The sequence below is a fragment of the Physella acuta genome, unplaced genomic scaffold (genome assembly GCF_028476545.2).
Source record: "Physella acuta isolate Inbredline_101_S28 unplaced genomic scaffold, ASM2847654v3 ptg000171l, whole genome shotgun sequence".
Classification (NCBI taxonomy): domain Eukaryota; kingdom Metazoa; phylum Mollusca; class Gastropoda; family Physidae; genus Physella; species Physella acuta.
Genome location: NW_026731690.1, coordinates 54,924 through 79,129, shown reverse-complemented (window position 1 = coordinate 79,129; position 24,206 = coordinate 54,924). Strand labels below are relative to the sequence as shown.

Sequence of the window (24,206 nt, the reverse complement as noted above, 5' to 3'; positions counted from 1 at the left end):
ACCCCGCGCCTACATGGTCTGGTGAGCTGTGGTTCACGCTAAATCTTTACAATCGTAGAGCCGGGTTTAGTGACGGCTATTAGGGGCAGATAATTTAGTTTCAAATGATTTTAAACTTAAGGAAGGTAACTAAGAGTAGGCTGCTTTCACGGGGGGGGGGGGGGTGTAGGATAGGGGTTGGGGGAAAGGAGGGTGGGGGTAGTAACTTTCTTAACGATTTACTGATAGTGTTTTAAAGCAAATATTTTCAGTGGCAGCATTGGTACTGTCGAATTCACAAATTATGAATTACTGAAAAGTAGAAAATAAAACAACTAAATAGCGGCGTATGATACGCTCGTTAAATTATAATTCTAGAAACCCTGGACAAATGTATCGGCTTAAAAAGAAAATAGAAATTGTAACTGTAAACAGTTGTAGCAGTTAGGAAGCTATGGATGATATTTGAAAAGCTACTAAATTTGAAAATCTTCTCTTCTTAATCCCGTTCGTGCCCAAGACACATGGGGCAGATGAAGTAGAGTTCATCCGATTCATTGACCTCGGCATATGAAGGGATAGTGTGGTCAGCACTATGCCCAGCTCGCGTGGACTCAGGGACGCCCCACTGATTTGAACCCGGATTCGAACTCGAGACTCTTGGGTTGGCAGTCTAGCATAATTGTGGTGTTCATTTTTTGTCTTACACTGGAATTGTTTGACCGAAAAAAAAAACATTTCGTCAACTGGAAACATGAACACACACAGAGGCGTCGCGAGGTGGGGGCTGGGGCAGGGGTGACACCATTTGGGGGGGGGGGTGACACCAAGACAAATAATTGCGAGAAATATTGAAAAAATATGTCTTTGTCAGTTCGTTGAATGGGTAAAAAGTATTTTAAGTACAATATGACGATCCCAACAACGAGGGTGGGGGGTGTGAGGGCACCATAATACCCAGCTGTATTAACAAACTATTATAGATAAACATCATTAGTATTAAATGTATTAAATGTTAACAAGAAAGCTTTTGCCGGGTTGGGGGGGGGGGGGGGGGGGGGTGACACAAGCTGCAAAATTTAATGTGAAAAAAAAGGGGGAATGACACCATGAGGTGCCGCACTTGGTAACACCCGGCCTAGCGACGCCATATGATATGAATCTATAGTCAACGTCTCAAGGAAAGAAAAATAAACATTATTTTTGTTAAGTTAGTTTTTATTTTGTCATGAGTTGATGGCACAGCACAAAAGACGAGTTTCTCTTCAACAAAACATATTTTTTCTTTTATTTTTTTCCCCATCAAGTCAAACAGTCATATAATTTGTATGTTGAAGTTTTAAGATTTAGAATACACTGATAGTTTACACTAAGAGTTTTGGTTGATCTACTATTATGTCAAGATGGACATATCGATCTCATTGAGCCTAGGGATTGTAAAACATTGGATATTTGTTTTTTGTTGTTAACACCGCGTGTTTCTTGATAGCACGTAACACATCTGATTGACGTTTTGGGGGTGGCTCCACTGGAAGCCGTTACCTGTAGATGACAGGTGACATTTGTGATGACAGGTGACAATGCTGATAACAGGCGACATTGGGGAGGACAGGTGACATTGGGGAGGACAGGCGACATTGCTGATGACAAGTCGTGACATTGCTGATGACAGGTGACATTGGTGATTACGGGTGACATTGCTAATGGCAGGTGACATTGTTGATGAAAGGTGACATTGGGGAGGACAGGTGACATTGATGATGACAGGCGACATTGATAATAACACCTGACATTTAAGATTACATGTGACATTTAAGATGACAGGTGACATAAATGATGACATGTGACATTGGTGATGACATGTGACATTCCTGATGACATGTGACATTGAACATGACAAGTGACATTGATGATGACAGGAGACATTGATGATAGCAGGTGACATACGTGAAGATTGTTAACGTAATTGATGAAGCACAGAGATTACACTATGACAACGGTGAAGACGGGGGGCGGGGGACAGTGACTAAAAATAACAACAGAGATGACAGGCAATAGCAGTAATTAATGATGACAGATGGCAACAAAGATGACAGATGGCAACAGCAATGACTGATGTTAACAGTAATAACTACAGAGTTGACAGGTGACAATAATGACAGATGACAACAAAGATGACAGATGACAACAAAGATGACAGAAGACAGTAAAAATAATGCGAGAATGAAAACAGATGACAACAAGGCAACGTCTAACCACCTAACCACCTAACCATCTAACTGATCCAAGTACTAGCCTTGGGGAACCAGTTATATCTTTCATAGAAGAACCAACTTAACTTACCCCTTGACCAAACTACTAACCGCAGGGAACGAGTAAGACCTTTCTAAAGGTCCTACTTAGCTTACTCCTTGTGTAAGGATCTACCCTGCTGGACCTCTTGACCTACTATTCACGAGTGGGACCTACCCTGACGATCTCTTGACCTAACAACTACCAACGAGGGAGACCTACCCTGAATGACCTCTTGACCTAATATCCACGAGGGAGGCCTCCCCTGATTGACCTATTGACCTACCCAGTGCCCCTGAGTGAGACCAACCCTGATTGACCTGTTGACCTACTATCCACGTGTGAGACCTACACTGATTGACCTGTTGACCTACTATCCACGTGTGAGACCTACCCTGATTGACCTATTGACCTACTGCTCACGAGTGAGACCTACCCTGATGGACCTATTGACCTACTGCCCACGAGTGAGACATACCCTGATGGACCTATTGACCTACTGCCCACGAGTGAGACCTACCCTGATGGACCTATTGACCTACTGCCCACGAGTGAGACCTACCCTGATGGACCTATTGACCTACTGCCCACAAGTGAGACCTACCCTGATGGACCTATTGACCTACTGCCCACAAGTGAGACCTACCCTGCTGGACCTATTGACCTACTGCCCACAAGTGAGACCTAACCTGATGGACCTATTGACCTACTGCCCACAAGTGAGACCTACCCTGATGGACCTATTGACCTACTGCCCACAAGTGAGACCTACCCTGCTGGACCTATTGACCTACTGCCCACAAGTGAGACCTAACCTGATGGACCTATTGACCTACTGCCCACGAGTGAGACCTACCCTCATGGACCTATTGACCTACTGCCCACGAGTGAGACCTACCCTGAAGGAAGATGTTGTTGGGTGGGCCGAGCAAGTTGCGCCTAGGTGTGACCCTCGCTAGCAGGTAGGAGCCGTAGGAGCCGTACATCGTTCGGAGCCGGATATCGCGTTGTTCCTGCGTCTCCATCTCTGTCAGGTGGGGGGGGGGCAGAATGTGTTTAAAGTGTTAAGGTAGGGCAGATTGTGTTTAAAGTGTTAAGGCAGGGCAGATTGTGTTTAAAGATTGTGTTAAGGCACGGCAGATCACTGGGTAGCTTATATTATATATAAGAGTGGATACATTATATGTGTATGGGGCAGAGAATGTTATCACAGGGCATATTATATTTGACAAGGCAGAGAATGTTATCACAGGGCATATTATATTTGACAAGGCAGAGAATGTTATCACTGGGCATATTATATTTGACAGGGCAGATAATGTTATTATATGGCATATTATATTTGACAGGGCAAAGAATGTTATTGCAGGACAAATATTTGACAGGGCAGAGAATGTTATCACTGGGCATATTTTATTTGACAAGGCAGAGAATGTTATCACAGGGCATATTATATTTGACAGGGCAGATAATGTTATTACATGGCATATTATATTTGACAGGGCAAAGAATGTTATTACAGGACAAATATTTGACAGGGCAGAGAATGTTATCACTGGGCATATTTTATTTGACAGGGCAGAAAAGGTTATCACAGGGTATATTATATTTGACAAGGCAGAGAATGTTATCACAGGGCATATTATATTTGACAAGGCAGAGAATGTTATCACAGGGCATATTATATTTGACAAGGCAGAGAATGTTATCACAGGGCATATTATATTTGACAGTGCAGATAATGTTATTACGTGGCATATTATATTTGACAGGGCAAAGAATGTTATTACAAGACAAATATTTGACAGGGCAGAGAATGTTATCACTGGGCATATTTTATTTGACAGGGCAGAAAAGGTTATCACAGGGCATATTATATTTGACAGGGCAGAGAAGCTTATCACAGGACATATTATATTTGACAGGGCAGAGCAGCTTATCACAGGGCTGACTGTTCGAAAAAGGCAGACGTTACTAACATATGGCAGATAATACGACAAAGCAGATTATTGCAGAACGGGCTGTTAATGTTAAGGAAAGGGCTGATTATGTTTTAGACAATGTAAATTATGTGTTTAGAATAGTCGAGTATGCTTTAAGCACTTGAGATAGACAAGCGAGTCTAGTTAGCACTTACTGCTTTCTGTCAACCTCTGAACGCGGTCGGCAAATCTAAACGTTTCTGGCACCAGGCATTTCTGTGATGGAATCAAGTCAAAGAGTTAAGTCATCAAATCAAAAGTCAAAGAGCTGAGTTATCAAATCATGTGAGGTTTGATACAGTGATGTATGCAGGTGATGTTTGTTACAATGATGTCTGCAGGTGATGTTTGCTAAAGTCTACAGGTGATGTTTGTTACAATGATGTCTGCAGGTGATGTTTGTTAGTGATGTATGCAGGTGATGTTTGTTAGAGTGATATCTACAGGTGATGTTTGTTACAGTGAAGTCCGCAGGTGATGTTTGTTACACTGATGTCTACAGGTGATGTTTGTTACAGTGATGTCTACAGGTGATGTTTGTTACAGTGATGTATACAGGTGATGATTGTTACAGTGATGTATACAGGTGATGTTTGTTACACTGATGTCTACAGGTGATGTTTGTTACAGTGATGTATACAGGTGATGATTGTTACAGTGATGTCCGCAGGTGATGTTTGTTACAATGATGTCTGCAGGTGATGTTTGTTACACTGATGTATGCAGGTGATGTTTGTTACACTGATGTATGCAGGTGATGTTTGTTACACTGATGTATGCAGGTGATGTTTGTTACACTGATGTATGCAGGTGATGTTTGTTACAGTGATGTATACAGGTGATGTTTGTTACACTGATGTATGCAGGTGATGTTTGTTACAGTGATGTATACAGGTGATGTTTGTTACAGTGATGTATGCAGGTGATGTTTGTTACAATGATGTCTGCAGGTGATGTTTGTTACACTGATGTATGCAGGTGATGTTTGTTACACTGATGTATGCAGGTGATGTTTGTTACACTGATGTATGCAGGTGATGTTTGTTACACTGATGTATGCAGGTGATGTTTGTTACAGTGATGTATACAGGTGATGTTTGTTACAGTGATGTCTACAGGTGATGTTTGTTACACTGATGTATGCAGGTGATGTTTGTTACAGTGATGTATACAGGTGATGTTTGTTACAGTGATGTATGCAGGTGATGTTTGTTACAATGATGTCAGCAGGTGATGTTATGAAACTCACCGAGTCCGGACCTCCTCTAGGATTTAATCCATCTATTGAGAGGAACAAAAATCAGAAAATTATCTTCAATCAAACGTATATAAATAAATATACTTAAAACAAAAAAACAGAAACATATTTTCAATGAAAAAAAATTCAGAAAATTATTGTCAAACAAAAGATGGGAGAATGTGGTCGCGTAAAAGAGCATTTCATCACTAACCCGTCTGGGTGGTTATCAAATTAAGAGGAGACAACTGGCCGTAATGCTGATCACACAATCACATGTTTTCATAAACTTTATATTAGAAATACAGAAGAGCTCTACTTCACCTTATTTACCAATAATGTGAAAGGGTAATTACATTTCTCCCTGCATATTATAACTTTATAACGATGCTAGTCAACAAATATGTTTGTTTTAGTTCTTAAATTTTTTTTTAAAATAGCAAATTGTAATTTCATGGTTAAAGCTATACTAACCATAACCCAGAAATAACCCTAAACTTGTAGTAAACATTATTTTCCTCACCGTTGATGTTACTGACGTATTCATTTCCGCCATTAAAGCACTGCCCAGGCTCAGTCTGCCCTGGGCCCGAACCCACGGCTTGTTGGGATGGTTCATTCAGCTGAGTATTGGACGACACGTTGGCGCACGTACTCATGGAAGCGGTATTGGGGTCAGGGTGCATCGGGGTCAACTGCATGGCTTGCGGGTTATATGACTGCATGACTTGTTGGTTATATGACTGCATGGCTTGTTGGTTATATGACTGCATGACCGGTGGGCCGGATGACTGCATGCCTTGTTGCCCGTAGAGCTAATCACAAGGGTTACTGGTTAACAACGTACACTCGGTTACATCAGGTTAGGGTAAGATTAGGGTTTACAATAAAATACATGACGTCGCTCGGGAAGGTTACTGGTTAATAAACTACACTAGTTTAAATCAGCAAGAAATGCTGGTTAAACTTAGCCATGGCCCCTTTCCCTAAACATAACAAGTTCCCTAGCCACGTAACTGATACCACTCTCCCTGGCCCTGATTTCTAACCCTGACCCTAATAATAGGGCGTGTAAGTAGGTCACAACTTCTAGTTCTCGTACTATGCAGCTAGCAGATTTGGAGACCGTAGACTTACAAGCCATATTGTAGAAGCATACAGAGAATCACCATCGCTGGTAGTTTAAATATTGATATCTCATCGTTTTTTTCCTTTTCGTGAGGTAGATACAGAAGAGTACATCTGTTTCAGTGACGTCGGGACAGTGTGGTCAGCTTTATGCCCAGCCGCCTTTATTTCTCCCTAACTTGAGTTAGGTGCCCATCAGAACTCGAGGCTTTCGGGTTAGCAGTCTAGCGCTCTACCGCTAGGCAACGACGTCACTATTTATCATTATGTAAGCCATCCCCTTTATTTTTCACCTTCACACATATTTACAAATAGCCAGACCCTTACTTTACAAGTGTGTGCCTCCGTGTACATTCGACCCGTATGTGGGTACGGCTAATCAATAATTACGGTACAAAACTGAAAGCTCGTACCTGGTTGGGGGGTGGGAAGGTGGCATAGAAGCCAGAGCAGGCGTTCCCTGGGTGGTTGGAGGGGGGCATCATGAACTGCTGGGCGGGCGGGAGGGCGTTATAGCCACAGAAGGGGGAGGTTCGGGGCGTCTTCAGGGTCTCCATCTCTGCCACTATGTCGATCCTCCGGGGCACCAGCTGGGGTGGGGGCTTGCACCTAGGGGTGGAGGTTGAGTGGTGTATAGGGTGGGGGCTTGCACCTAGGTGTAGAGGTTGAGTTGTGTATAGGGTGGGGGCTTACACCTAGGTGTAGAGGTTGAGTTGTGTATAGGGTGGGGGCTTGCACCTAGGTGTAGAGGTTGAGTTGTGTATAGGGTGGGGGATTGCACCTAGGTGTAGAGGTTGAGTTGTGTATAGGGTGGGGGTTTGCACCTAGGTGTAGAGGTTGAGTTGTGTATAGGGTGGGGGCTTGTATTTAGCGGAACAGGTCGTGTTGTGTATAAGGTGGGGGCTTGCACTCAAGTAAATAGTCGAGTTAAAGAGCAGGCGGTCAGGCAATCTTACTTGAAGTAGGTCAATTATAACTATTTGAAGTAGGCTGGGTGGGGGGTCAATTTGATTTATTAAAGTTCGTAGCCGGGGGTTAATTAAACTTACTTGAGATGAGAATCACAGTAGCAGCGGGGGTCGGGCAGAACGTGAGGGGTCAGGTTCATGAAACCCGGGTTGCAGGGGATGACAGGCACACAGCAGGCTGTCGTCACATCCGGTTGCCCAAGGGTCTGGGGCGTCATGGGGAATGTGACCTCCCTCTCACCCCCGGGCTTGGTCGGCAGGAGGGGGATGTATGTCGTCTGGCGGAGGGCCCGGATGTCCGTGTTGGGCGGCACGTAGACTCTTTCAGGCGCTGGGGGTGGGGACAGATGGTTGGATTAATCGATCGGTTGGGGGTGGGGGTGGGGGTAGATGGTTGGATTAATTCATCGATTGGGGGTGGGGGAAGATGGTTGGATTAATTGATCGGTTGGGGGTGGGGGAAGATGGTTGGATTAATCTATCGGTTGGGGGTGGGGGTGGGGGTAGATGGTTGGATTAATTCATCGATTGGGGGTGGGGGAAGATGGTTGGATTAATTGATCGGTTGGGGGTGGGGGCAGATGGTTGGATTAATTCATCGATTGGGGGTGGGGGAAGATGGTTGGATTAATTGATCGGTTGGGGGTGGGGGAAGATGGTTGGATTAATCTATCGGTTGGGGGTGGGGGTGGGGGTAGATGGTTGGATTAATCTATCGGTTGGGGGTGGGGATGGGGGTAGATGGTTGAACTAATCCATCGGTTGGGGTGGGGGCAGATGGTTGGATTAATTGATCGGTTGGGGGTGGGGGTGGTGAGATAACGAGAGGCGCTAGGAGCTATGTCAGATCGCTTATTTAATCACACAGGATTATGCAGGGGTAGGAAGTGCACAAAATGGGTGTTGTAAACAAAATATTGTCGTTTAATGACCCCCAAACCACAGAGATGTGGATTGGATTGCTTATTTACACTGTTGTTATTAATTAATTACCCGTCTGTTGTTCAATATAGCGTATAACCGACTCGAATGCTCATAACTCAACCGAGTGAAAAATCGATTGTTTCCTTCACGAAAAATTCCGGCTGCTGAACTGGTGAAAGTTGACAGGCTAATTGACGTCGTCGCCCTGCGTTATGCCTTACTAAGTTAGGATGTTGGAAAGTGTGGGTAGGGGTAGGGCGGGTTTGGTGGGGAAATGAACGGGTTACGATTTCGCGATCTTTGGGACCAGCATGGATTCTAGCGCTGGGTCACGCTGGGCCAGAGGCGTAGCGACCCTTCCCGGGGACAAACTTTTCGATTTGCACCCCCCCCCCCTCAAGATTTCGATTTGCACCCCCCCTCAAACTTTCGATTTCCACCCCCACCCCCCCCCCCATCAACATTTCAATTTATTTTACCAACCCATTTTGGCGCCCCCTAAGGTCGGCGCCAGGGCCCCCCGCCCCCCCCCCCCCTTGCTACGCTACTGCCCTGGGCCACGCTGGGCCACGCCTAGTTAACGAACCAATAACTTCAATACTGAGTCGTAGAGCCTTATCGGATCCAATTCAGAAAACTGTTTCAATGGTTGTCAAAGTGTAAGTAAAATAGAATGGTGTGACTAAGACAGTTATCTGACAACAATGACGGTTGTGTTGTTGTAGTTTACGCCTGATCAAACAAGCAACCATAGGACGACACGACTGAAATAAGCAGGTAATGACCAATGAATGTTGTGACTAAGACAGTTATCTGACAACAGAATGACGGTTGTGTTGATGTAGTTTACGCCTGATCAAACAAGCAACCATAGGACGACACGACTGAAATAAGCAGGTAATGACCAATGAATGTTGTGACTAAGACAGTTATCTGACAACAGAATGACGGTTGTGTTGTTGTAGTTTAAGCCTGATCAAACAAGCAACCATAGGACGACACGACTGAAATAAGCAGGTAATGACCCATGAATGTTGTGACTAAGACAGTTATCTGACAACAGAATGACGGTTGTGTTGATGTAGTTTAAGCCTGATCAAACAAGCAACCATAGGACGACACGACTGAAATAAGCAGGTAATGACCAATGAATGTTGTGACTAAGACAGTTATCTGACAACAGAATGACGGTCGTGTTGATGTAGTTTAAGCCTGATCAAACAAGCAACAATAGGACGACACGACTGAAATAAGCAGGTAATGACCAATGAATGTTGTGACTAAGACAGTTATCTGACAACAGAATGACGGTTGTGTTGATGTAGTTTACGCCTGATCAAACAAGCAACCATAGGACGACACGACTGAAATAAGCAGGTAATGACCAATGAATGTTGTGACTAAGACAGTTATCTGACAACAGAATGACGGTTGTGTTGATGTAGTTTAAGCCTGGTCAAACAAGCAACCATAGGACGACACGACTGAAATAAGCAGGTAATGACCAATGAATGTTGTGACTAAGACAGTTATCTGACAACAGAATGACGGTTGTGTTGATGTAGTTTAAGCCTGATCAAACAAGCAACCATAGGACGACACGACTGAAATAAGCAGGTAATGACCAATGAATGTTGTGACTAAGACAGTTATCTGACAACAGAATGACGGTTGTGTTGATGTGGTTTAAGCCTGATCAAACAAGCAACCATAGGACGACACGACTGAAATAAGCAGGTAATGACCAATGAATGTTGTGACTAAGACAGTTATCTGACAACAGAATGACGGTCGTTTTGATGTAGTTTAAGCCTGATCAAACAAGCAACCATAGGACGACACGACTGAAATAAGCAGGTAATGACCAATGAAAGAAATATTTGGAATCGATACCTTTGGTGCTCAGATGAGTATGGCATTGGTAGTCGGTTGGCTTGGCATAGACTTGGTATCGATACTGGTTATAATTGAGATCTTCCAGCTGAAGTTTATAATAAAAGTGTGTTAATAAGTGTATTCGATTTCTGAAATCAAACTTCGATTATGAAGGTAACTTATAAACAAACTTTATAAATGTAGTATATAAAGAGTCGTGTGTTCGAAGAGTTGATAAAGTCATCATGTTTGTACGTGAAAAACAAAGTTATCATATGACATTTACAGGAAATAACTGAGACATGTAAACGAGATTCATAACTAGAATGTAGATGATACTAGTGACATTTGAGTGACAAATGGGTGACACTTTAAAGCCAGGTGTGTGACATTAAAGTGACAGTTGAGGGATCTGTGTGTGACATTAAAGTGACAGTTGAGGGACCTGTGTGTGACATTAAAGTGACAGTTGAGGGACCTGTGTGTTACATTAAAGTGACAGTTGAGGGACCTGTGTGTGACATTAAAGTGACAGTTGAGGGATCTGTGTGTGACATTAAAGTGACAGTTGAGGGACCTGTGTGTGACATTAAAGTGGCAGTTGAGGGACCTGTGTGTGACAGACGGGTGAAATGTCACATGATAGCAGGTGAACTGACAATGGAGATCATATTTCAAGCGACAAATGACATTCAAATGACATGTGATGGATGACAACTCACATTCACGGAGTCCATTGGGATCGTGTCTTGCTCCCACCCGGGAGTACTCTAACATTAACACAAGGAAAGAAGAATTTTGTGAAGTTTTGTAAGAAAACAAAATTACAACTGCTTGAAAAATTATCACTTCTATTTTTTTTTCTATTATAAGAAATTCATTTTGTGGACTTGACAGTTCATGCACGCACAGACTAACAAAATTTATATTATAGTCGTTCACTATTGCGAGATATGGTAATATATATGGATACACCCAACATAAGGACAAAGTCAACATATAGACACTAAACCCAACGGCAAACCAATTTAAATACACACCAAACATAAGGACAGTCAACATAGAGACACTAAACCCAACGGCAAACCAATTTAACGACACACCAAACATAAGGACACAGTCAACATAGAGACACTAAACCCAACGGCAAAAAAATTTAAAGACACGCCAAACATAAGGACACAGTCAACATAGAGACACTAAACCCAACGGCAAAAAAATTTAAAGACACACCAAACATAAGGACACAGTCAACATAGAGACACTAAACCCATCGGACTTATTAACATATTATCATAGAGACGGGTCTAGGTTATTAATCATACCCTGTCAGTTACCCCCCCCCCCCCCCTCCCACATTACTTCCGGAGCAATATACCATGTCTAAATCGAGGGGGGGGATGTCCGGGGGTAATTAACCGGGGATGGGGTAATGTCATGTTCCCCATAGAGACTCTAAACATAAGTAAAAAAGGTAGGCATAAAGACACACTAAAAATTAAAAACATACTAAAAATAAGTTTACTCTAAGCATAACAAAAAAAACTAAACGTAAGTACACACAAAAGTCAGAGACAACACACCACTAGACAACAACAACACACCAGACAACAACACACCACCAGACAACAACACCACCACCAGACAACAACAACACACCAGACAACAACAACACACCAAGAGACAACGACAACACCACTAGACAACAACACACCACCAGACAACACCACCACCACCAGACAACAACAACACACCACACAACAACAACACACCAAGAGACAACGACAACACCACTAGACAACAACACACCACCAGACAACACCACCAGATAACAACACACCACCAGACAACAACACACCACCAGACAACAACAACACACCAGACAACAACACACCACCAGACAACACACCACCCGACAACAACACACCACTAGACAACAACACACCACTAGACAACAACACACCACCAGACAACAACACACCACCAGACAACAATACACCAGACAACAACACACCACCAGACAACAACAACACACCAGACAACAACACACCACCAGACAACAACAACACACCACCAGACAACAACAACACACCAACAGACAACAACACACCACCAGACAACAATACACCACCAGACAACAACACACAAGACAACAACACACAACCAGACAACAACAACACATCACCAGACAACAACACACCACCAGACAACAATACACCACCAGACAACAATACACCAGACAACAACACACCACCAGACAACAACAACACACCAGACAACAACACACCACCAGACAACAACAACACACCACCAGACAACAACAACACACCAACAGACAACAACACACCACCAGACAACAATACACCACCAGACAACAACACACAAGACAACAACACACAACCAGACAACAACAACACATCACCAGACAACAACACACCACCAGACAACAATACACCACCAGACAACAATACACCAGACAACAACACACCACCAGACAACAACACACCACCAGACAACAACAACACACCAGACAACAACACACCACCAGACAACAACACACCAGACAACTACACACCACCAGACAACAACACACCACCAGACAACAACACACCACCAGACAACAACACACCACCAGACAACACACCACCAGACAACACACCACCAGACAACACCACCAGACAACAACACCAGACAACAACACACCACCAGACAACAACAACACACCACCAGACAACAACAACACACCACCAGACAACAACACACCACCAGACAACACCACCAGACAACACCACTAGACAACAACACACCACCAGACAACAACAACACACCACCAGACAACAACAACACACCACCAGACAACAACACCAGACAACAACACCAGACAACAACACACCACCAGACAACAACACACCACCAGACAACACCACCAGACAACACCACCAGACAACAACATCAGACAACAACACACCACCAGACAACAACACACCACCAGACAACACCACCAGACAACACCAACAGACAACAACAACAGACCACCAGACAACAACACCAGACAACAACACACCACCAGACAACACCACCAGACAACAACACACCACCAGACAACAACACACGACCAGACAACAGCACACCACCAGACAACAACACACCACCAGACAACAACACACCAGCAGACAACAACACACCACCAGACAACACCACCAGACAACAACACACCACCAGACAACAACACCAGACAACACCACCAGACAACAACACCAGACAACAACACACCACCAGACAACAACACACCAATAAACAACAACACCACCAGACAACAACACACCACCAGACAACACCACCAGACAACACCACCAGACAACAACGCCAGACAACAATACACCAGACAACAACACCACACCAGACAACAACACACCACCAGATAACAACACACCACCAGACAACAACACACCACCAGACAACAACACACCACTAGACAACAACACACCACCAGACAACAACACACCACTAGACAACAACACACCACCAGACAACAACACACCACCAGACAACAACAACACACCAGACAACAACACACCAGACAACAACAAAGCTACATCAACCCTGCGTCTCACCGTCCAGTACTGACAGTTCTTCGCCCCAGAGGGGTTCTGTTGCCTGACCCCAGCACACGCCCCACCCCTAGGGGTCATGTCGTTCATGTTAGGGCAGGGAGCGAGCTCGGGCGCGCGAAGCTGATTCACCGTCTGCTGCATGTTGACCTCTTTATTCCACCCTACGTACGTCTGGCTCTTACAATCTGGTCCTGTCAAGTCATCCAAGCATTAATTTAAATTAGTAATTACGGTACTCGATTAGCTATACCACCTGGGCGATACCAAAGTCGTATCGAATGTAAGCCCTGTGTTTATTGTGGACTTTGGGTTAAAGTTTGGTCTAAAGATAGATGCGTCACTATGTCGGATGTGCCTTGGTACATGCCTCAATGCCTGTTTCTAGGCGACGAAATACCTTGCAAGCGTTCAGTGAAGAGTTTAAGAAGGATTAATATATTCAATTGGAGAAGCCCCGTTTTCGCTTTAAATTTTAAATCTGTTTTCATCTTTGCTACCCGGTATGATAACCGAAAGATTCTAGACTTGGCCATGCTACTAGACTAACTAAGGCACCAACATAACCGAAAGTTTCCTACTATGTCTACTAAGGACGGCATGGCCTAAGTGGTAGAGAGCTTGGCTGCTTATCCGAAAGTGTTGAGCTCGTATCTGCGTCCAAGTCAGTAGACCGTCCCTGAGACCTCCCAGCTCTGATGGGTACCTAGCTCTTGTTAGGGAAAGTATAGTCGGCTGAGCAAAGTGCTGACCACACATCCTCTTCCGAGTTCAAGAACTCTTCATCAGCCCATTGGATCGCTAGGTCTAAAGAAGATTCATTTAATCAACAACACTGCCATTCTAAGCCTAGATCTAGATTATACGGATTTTATCATTTTACGTATTGTTCCGGTTTGCTGTTATCTTCGAATAGCTGTTAGAATCTAGTTCTAGATTCAAGAATCGATTTAGATTTGTTTATCTCTACGCTACCTTTATTCAAAAATCTTTATATTAGAATATCTAACTTAATATAGGTAAGAACAACAAATTGACCTTATATTATTTTTCGATGGTATCTTTGATCTAGATCTATGTCAGATGGTTTGAGATGTGCTTCATATTACCATGTTTATCTAGGGGAGACGGCGTGGCAATGTTTTTTAGTGCGCACCAAACTGAACGAAAGTTTTAAAACCTCAGTTGTGTTTGAGTGTGAAAACCGTGTTTTATTAACGTGCGCAATGCTAAGTTATAGTTGTATGACGTGTATAATAGTGCTGTTTAATAAATTAAACTTTGTTGTTACATGCTTTTACTTAACTTGCCTCTGTCTGTATGTCGTTCTTGTGTCTGTCTTTGTTCGATACAGATCGAAAGTGTAGAGCGAAATTTCGACCACTTCTAACGGACCAACTTCTCATAATAACAAGCTTTAATGTGATAATGCACTAAAAATAAGAAAATAAATCTCCTTCAATAAATATTGATAATGAACAACTATTCAAAGAACTAAAACCAAAAGCGTGTATCGCTTCTCATCTAGTAAAGGTATATAAAATCTAATATAGCTTTAATTTTTAGATATTTAAATAGCAGTTCATTGTTATATATTTACAGTAAATCATTTATTTTCTCCTTTTAGTGCATTATTACATAAAATTGTTATTAAAACTGTCTATATGCTTTTTTCTGGTACTTTAAAACTTTAATACCAGAGAGTTGCATGACTAGAGACAATTAGACCTATGCACTAAAGTACCACGAAAAATATATATCCAAAACAAAGTATATAATATATAAACATAAAAAATTGTGCTGGCTGGTGTACGGATGGGTAGTCATGATTTCGTCATTTATTATATGTATCTAAATGCAATCCATCTTCACGACACTGGAGGACTTTTAACAAAAAGAGGAAGGCCACACATTGTCTGGCTAAATTAAGGGAACAATTCAAGTTGCTTTCAATTTTTCAAATATTTAAATAGGCCTTATAATAAGCGTTCTCCTTTGCAATTTTTTTACTTCATTTAGTCTTTACAGGTGGTTTAAGATGCGCAACAGTCAATCAATATGCTCTACCTTTACTATGTTATTATCTAACCCTCTGAAATAAATTAAAAATAAGTAGATATCTTTATAATTTAAAATATTGCTATAATTAGGCCTATAAATCAGGTTTTACATTTTAATTTAATAGCCCAACAGAGCTATATTATTTACTAATTTTTATTTATTTTATCCATTTTAGGTCACAGGGAATATAATTTCAGCAAATACGCAACATGCTTTGATCATCTCACATGAGATTATAAATGTTCTCTTCCTTTTGAGGGGAAATAAACTGTTTTCTGTTTATTTTCTGCTGACTTGGCACCTAATAAGATACACTGCTCTTAGTGCCTTGCTTTACCTATTTTCTTGGACTATCTCTTACCCTTAAGCCTAAAGGCTTAGGGGCTAACTCCTAAGCCCATCCCCCCCCCTCATGATTTCGATTTGCTCCCCCCTCACTTTCAATTTGCAGCCCCCCCCCCCCCCCCCCATAACTTTCGATTTGCACCACCTCTCAACCTTTCAATTTATTTTTTACAACCCATTTTGGCGCCTTCTAAGGTCGGCGCCCGGGGAAATGTGTCGTCTCCCCCCCCCGCCCCCCCCCCCCCATCTCGCTATACCTCTCCTACTATGTAATTCTAAATGCCATAAAAGTTCAACTCGTTGTAAAAAGTGATAATATTGATTGAGACTATAGTACAATAATATAATTTGAATGTTTCTGTCATTTACTTTAATTAATAATCAATAAAGACTTAATTTCATGATCCTTACGGTATGAAAATCCAAAATCAGCTCATGATCTTCTAATTCGGACTTTGGCCTGTCGTCCCTAGCCAGATAATCTTCTAATTCGGACTGGCCGGCCTAAGGCCGAAATCAAGAGCCATTTCAGACTTTGGTCCACCATGGCCAGTCCGCGGATTTGGCCGACCAAAGACCGAAATCAAATAAACTTTCCGAATTTGACCGGTCAATGGGAGGCGACATTGGACAATGCGTGCTTTGGCCGACTTCGGGCTTTGACCGTAACATATATATATATATACATATATATATATATATATGTTACGGTCAAAGCCCGAAGTCGGCCAATGCTAGGATTGGCCGGCCAATCCGCGCATTGGCCAATATCGCCTTCCATAGGTCGGTCAAAGTCCGAAACTTTGCTTGATTTCGGCCTTTGGCCGGCCAATCCGCAGACTGGCCAGGATGTACCGGCCAAAGTCTGAAATAGCACTTGATTTCGGCCTTTGGCCGGCCAGTCCGCGGACTGGCCATAGTGGACCGGCCAAAGTCTTAATTAGAAGATCATCTGGCTAGGGACAACCGGCCAAAGTCCGAATTAGTAGATCATGAGCAGATTTTGTTGTTTTTTTTTAATGCCGTAAGGATCATGAAATTAAGTCTTTATTGATTATTAATTAAAGTAAATGACAGAAACATTCAAATTTTTTATTGTACTATAGTCTCAATCTATCAATATCATCATTTGTTATAACAAGTTGAACTTTTATGGCATTTAGAATTACATAGTAGCTTGTTATTTTTACACTTGCAGCGATTTATTGTGCACTTAGTTGTGCAATTGCAGCGAGTGTAGCCTTGGCCCCCAGTCAATGATTGAGAAGATGCAATGGTTCGTAGTGATTTTTCCTTAGTGCCAACTGACGACAATAAGAGCAGTTTTTCGTGAAGAATTGAAAACTCACTTCTTGCATACAGTTGTTTTAGAACACCATGTTCCGTTCCTAATTTGTAGAAACCGCCCTCGACGCTCATGACAACTGCAATCACGCTTCGGGGATCACCGTGACCTCTGTCAACATCTGGAATACGGATGCGTACATTGTCACCCACTTCACCATCTTTAAATTTTGTATTTGATGTTTTAAGCATCTTAGCACCTTGAGTTTGCAAGCCAGTATGAGCTGCTAATCTGTGTTCCATGATGGCTTGTTTGTTGTGACACAATCTGCAGGTAATGTTCCCTCCGTACCCTTCGTCTGCTTCATTGGGTATTCCACAAATAGCATGGACATCGTTGCCACAGGATCCAAAAGAATGAGCTGCACTACAACGTTTTTCACAAACTATACAGAATCTGTTGGCCACATTATTGTCACGCAGCTGGTCTGGACGTTCCGCCACGGCAGTAGATGTGTTAGCTGAGGATGACGTTGCATTTATTGCAACCTCCATTTCTTGTTCAATGTTCTCAAGATCTTCCTCAGTAACTATTTTATCGAGAGCCCATATATGGAAACTAACATTGATTTACATTTTTTTCTTTTGAAAGCCATCTGCTATGTCTGTCTCATGGTCTGACAGCCCTTTTGATCCATGTCGCCTTGCATATAGAATGCTATACAAACAAGAGCTATATATATATATGTGTGTGTATATATATATATATATATATATATATATAGGCCTATATATTATAGATATATATAGATATATATATATATATATATATATATCACCATACATAGATATATATATAAAAGAGTTATAATGCGACTTAATAAAAGGTGAATAGGCCTAGTCTAGATCTACATATTTTTATTCTTAATTGGCTGAAGAGTACTGAAGTGTATTTAAAAACTTTCTTTACCATCTTGAGTCTAGCAACAAAACAGATATACGAGTAAGTTGATCTAGAATCTAGATTAGATCTAGAGTCTAGATCTAGAATATTTTTTAAAATCCTTAATTATTATTATCATCCGAGAAAAAACCATCCCGCACTGGCCTATGCCAAGGCCGTTCGGTTCACAGCTTGCGGGTTTGTTTTATATCACGGCCCAATCTAAGGGGGGATTCGGTAATCTATCGTTTTGGGTACGTAAAATCGCCCGCGACTAGATCTAGAGTCTAGTAATGTGAAAAACAGGTGACTCCTTAAATTTTAATAATTATTTCACACTTTGAGGAGGATTTATGTTTTTTAAAATACAAAAATGTTTCTTTGTTTCATTTATGTACCTGTTTTTAAACAATTGAATTAAAACTTTTCAGTAATTAATGAAGACGCGATGTTTCCAACAGATGCAACCATGCTCATTTACTATAGCAGCCATCTTGTTTAAGTTTTTTTTATAGCGGATATAGCGCGAGACAGGGGGAAGCCACTCTATTTTACAAATGGCTGCTGTTTATATAGCAAATCTTGCTCGCAAACACTGCTGTTTAAAGTTAATTTCTGGCATATATTGATATATTTAGCCATTGATTTAGGTTTATTATTCATTTATCTATAATATTGGACACAAATATATCACAATATACTTCTACTAAAGCCTTGACAATGAGGTAACTTTTTCGTACATTAATAGCCGCGGGCGATTTTACGTACCCAAAACGATAGATTACCGGGGATTCTAAGTAGATCTAAGTCTAACTAAGTCACTAAGTTGAAGCGATTTAGTTAGACTCTAACTCAAACTGTTAGAGTTTTGAATCTTTTGATCTAATCTTAAAATACTAGATCTAGGTCAGCTAGATATCTAGATCTAGATTCAAAGATGTCGGCACGGTTTCGTTTTCATTAATGGGGACGAACGAGTTGACGAGAATCCTTCCATCATAATCATATTGTTGACATGGATTAAAAGCATGCTTTTTTTAAATTTTGCAATTAAAGTGATGGGAAAAATAAGAAATAAAAACTTAGGCCTAAGTCTAAAAATAATTCAGAAATGTAGGCCTAATCTAATAAAGTATGCCTAATATTTTTAGAATTAATGTTAGCCTATTATGGCCTATAAAAGTTGCAAATCCAGAGAACTGTAAAATAATTTGGTGAGTTTATGGCTACATTAACATCATTTCTATTTATTTTCATCAAGCCTAAGTTATAACCCGATGTTTCACTTTCGTAAGACAAACATTGATTGGCTGTATACAGGAACTCTTGTGATCGATAGTTTTTTGTTTACAAAACTTTGCAGATAAAGATTTTGGATGATCATAGATACCGATGTCCGATAATAGACTCTTCCATAAAATTAAAATAGGTGTGTTGGGTTGTTAGTAGCATTATAATCTCAACTATTTTTATGGTAAAAAATTAGGGTTAGGCGTATGGTAGGACCAGGGATGGGGTTAGGGACAGGGCTAGCATTGACTACATTAGCCAGCCATGTGTGTAACTACCAGTAACATAACACCTCTTTTTTAAAGAAGATTCCATTATCAGACACCGGTATAAATATTCTACCAAGTTTTTAAATAACAATGCAAATTTAAACCCCATGACCTAGTTTTCCTTTTTTTTTCGCGTACAATGTGTACAATAAAATGTCTGCTAGCCTATCCAATAGCAGGATGCCATTGTTTATGTCACCATTACACATGAAAACCAAATATTTTTTTTTGTTTTCTTTTTAAATTTTCATTTAGTTACCAAAAATATTAAAAACATCAAATACATCCAATCTTTAGTAAAGTCCAAAAAAAACCAAACAGGATAGATTTTATAACTATAATAATTGTAACTATGCCATGTATGATTTTTAAAATATTTAATGGGCCTCTTGTATACCTTTATTATATTATAAAAGACAATGTGTGGCCATCCTTTTTCTGTTATATTTCTTCCAGTGTCGTTTAGATAAATATAATAAAAGACTGCCCATACGTACACCAGCCAGCACAACTTTTTATGTTTATATATCATATACTTTGTTTTGGATATATAATCACCACTTTAACATTTAAATATTTAATCCTCAGCAATGCAGCATGGGTGAGGCATCTGCTGATTTAGATATACCGTCTGATGAGTTAAAAGAATTTTCAAATTCTGAAGATGTGAAGCCACTTCTATCTACAGTATTTTCATCTTCTTTTGACATAAAAACAGAATTATCATTTTTAACTTCAGAGGATGTTAAAAACACTGTTATGCAAGAATTTTCATCTTCTAAAGACACAAAGCAAGAATGTACACCATTTTCATTTTTTTATGATGGAAAACACAATATGACATTTCTAACTTCTCAAGGTGTAAAAGCCGGATTTTTAATTCATGAACATACGAAACCTGCTTTATCAGCAGTGTGTACAAGATCTGAAGATGTAAAACCAGAATTAGCAATGTTATCAACTAGTGAAGATATGAAACTAAAACTAGGAACTTTATCAACCAACAAAAATATAAAACCAGAATTAACAACTTTATCAACTAGTGAAAATATAAAACCACAATTTGAAACTTTATCATCTACTGAAGATATAAATCCAGAATTAGAAACTTTATCAACCGACAAAGATATAAAACCAGATTTATGGACAAAATGTTTAGATTTTAAGGACAAACAACAAAATGAACTTGAAGAAAAGCTAAAACTCTCTGAAGACAAAACATATCTGTCTGTTGATCCTCATGATCATCATGAACAGTTTTTTCAAAGATCTAACTTGAATAAACAAGCTCAAGTAGGGGAGAAGCCACTTGAATGTGATGCTTGCCATAAAAGGTTTTCAGATAGTTCTAGGTTAAATGAACATAAAAAAGTTCATTCTAGAAATAAGCCACATGAATGTGATGTTTGTCATAAAAAGTTTTATTACACTTCTCATTTATATACACATAAAAGAGTTCATTCAGGAGATAAACCATTTGAATGTGATGTTTGTCAAAAAAAGTTTTCTAGCAATTCTCATTTAACAATACACAAAAGAGTTCATTCAGGAGATAAGCCATATGAATGTGATGATTGTCATAAAAAGTTTTCTAATAGTTCTGCTCTAAGCAGCCACAAAAAAATACATTTACTAGTTAAACATTATGAATGTGATGTTTGTCATAAAAAGTTTTCTATGAATTCGTATTTAACGGAACACAAAAGACTTCATTCAGGAGATAAACCATTTGAATGTGATGTTTGTCATAAAAGGTTTTCACACAAATCTGGTCTAAGCCACCATAAAATAGTTCATTCAGAAGATAAACCATTTGAATGTGGTGTTTGTCATAAAAAGTTCTCAGACAGTTCTAGTTTAAGTAAACATAAAAAAGTTCTGGTCTAAGCCACAATAAAATTGTTCATTCTGGTGTTAAACGATATGAATGTGATGTTTGTTATTAAAAGTTTTCTCAGTTCTAGTTTATATACACACAAAAGAAATCATTCAGGAGATAAACCATATGAATGTGATGTTTGTCATAAAAATGTTTCATCCAGTTCTAGTTTAAGTATGCACAAAGATAATCATGCTAGAGATAAATTATATAAATCTGATGTTTGTCATGAAAACTTTACGGAAAATAGCGATTAATCATATGTTAACATTATTTTAATTAATATATATTAATAATAGGATAATCTGTAAGTTCTACTTCTTGGTCACTTATATATATTTATATATATATATATATATATATATATGCAAATATTGCAAAATGTTCATTGCATAAATTTTAATGTAGTTAAAAGGTAAAAGCAGATTGTTCTTAATCCTTATATTTAAAAGCACACTTCTCTTTTGAATGTAGAAACGCAATTTTAAAATTTAATTATACAACTGGAAAAGTCTTTATAGTTGTGACAAGAACGCAATAAACAATGAGTCACATGCTACATGTTTACACTATGGAAAGAACACAACACTAATGATATCATCTTCTGATTTTAGAATATAAAGAAATGAACTACTTCATTCAAACTTGATTTAGATCTAGATTCTTAAATCTACTTTTCAAGATGTACGCTGTGAAATATATCAAAATTTCTTGGTCAAACTAAAACACATTATTTTAAACAACATAATGATCATTTGTGTTTAATGGAATCATTAAGTCTCCTAATCAGTGTATGGATTTAATATGGTGTTCTGTTGACTAATAATGTATAGCCTTTAATTTGCTTTTATTTTTCTAAAAGGTATTGGTAGCCTATGTTATTTTAAATGTATTGGAGTTTTAGCTATTTAGTTATTTATTTGCATGGTCACTAATATTGTTCAACGTGTAGTAAAGTACATTGCATTTTGACCAATAACTATTTTATACGCTATTTTTCTCAAACATGTATAATATTAAAAATATTTAGGCCTATAATTCACGGGTACCGATGGCTAGTAAATTATAATAGTAAAATTACCCATTTTTTACCATTCCTACAGCTATACATTTATAGTTGATCTTTGTCAGATTCTAATGCTTGAAACATTAACACCACATACAAGTTATAAATTAAAAGTCAAGAAGACAAAACCTGCAGTGGTTATGTTTTGACATTTTTGTATTGTATTTTTAGTATAATTTATGCTTTGTTGTGTTCAATTGTTCAAATATTGAAACACAAATAGAAAACATTTTAATCTTCAATTCATTCATAATCTGTATATATTAATTATAGGATAGCATGTTTTAGTTCTACTTCTAGGTCACTTGTCTGTATTTTGGTATTTATGCAAAAACTGCTAAATTAAAGTTCATTGCATACGTTTGATTGGAATTAAAAGGTAATAGCTGACTTTTCTTATAAATTATAATAGTAGAACTAGCCAATTTAGACCATCCTTGCAGCTAAACATTTATAGTTCAATTTTTTCTTTAGTGTCAGCCTGAGAAGTGTAAGTGGGTTCATTCCTTAAAACAACTATCAGTTTCTAATGCTTGACACTATCCCACTTTCTTTTCTATTTGCAAACAGTCACACCACATACAAGTTACAAACTAAAAGGCAATAAAGACTGTAATAGTTATAGATATTTTTGGTATCCTATTTTTAGCATATTTTACGCTGTGTTGTGTTTAATTTTATTTTCTTTATTTTTTAAAACATTTTAATGAAAATGTTACTGTAGTAAATTGCTATGGGTTGTTTCATGAAATAAAAATTGCTAACTAAATCTATCGAATTCTTTCTAGTTTTAGTGTTTTACTACCAATGTCTGTATTCTAACATTATTAATTCCAATAAGACCTCTGTGTGTTGAATGCTGGGGTTTATTTGACCCTCTTCTGATTATTGAATGCCTTAACATGCCAGGTAGTTGAGGTCAGTGTCAGACAACAAAGGCTTGCTTGGCATGTGATGTAAAGTTAACATTTGACTTTTCTAACAGTATAAATTTATAAATATTTTTCTGCAAATTATTAGTACATTTATTTTAAAATATGTTAATTGTTATACTAATTCAACTGCAAAAGAAA

General features: G+C 39.6%; 2 protein-coding genes across 2 annotated transcripts; one reads left to right on the top strand and one right to left on the bottom strand.

The window, feature by feature from the left end:
• Positions 1-1,190: 1,190 nt before the first annotated feature.
• Positions 1,191-15,122, bottom strand: LOC131936183 (uncharacterized). Its single transcript, XM_059293096.1, has 11 exons — positions 15,035-15,122; positions 14,000-14,190; positions 11,108-11,155; positions 10,404-10,491; positions 7,668-7,917; positions 7,032-7,227; positions 6,014-6,305; positions 5,503-5,534; positions 4,409-4,469; positions 3,170-3,298; positions 1,191-1,521 (listed from the first exon to the last, which is right to left on the bottom strand). Exons 2-11 carry the CDS (start codon positions 14,138-14,140, stop codon positions 1,445-1,447), a joined length of 1,314 nt encoding a protein of 437 aa, XP_059149079.1. The 5' UTR covers positions 14,141-14,190; positions 15,035-15,122; the 3' UTR covers positions 1,191-1,444.
• Positions 15,123-18,634: 3,512 nt separating this feature from the next.
• Positions 18,635-23,875, top strand: LOC131936216 (zinc finger protein 62). Its single transcript, XM_059293128.1, has 2 exons — positions 18,635-18,689; positions 20,777-23,875. The coding sequence occupies exon 2, from the start codon at positions 20,786-20,788 to the stop codon at positions 22,073-22,075; it is 1,290 nt and encodes a 429-aa protein (XP_059149111.1). The 5' UTR covers positions 18,635-18,689; positions 20,777-20,785; the 3' UTR covers positions 22,076-23,875.
• The last annotated feature ends 331 nt before the right edge of the window (positions 23,876-24,206 follow it).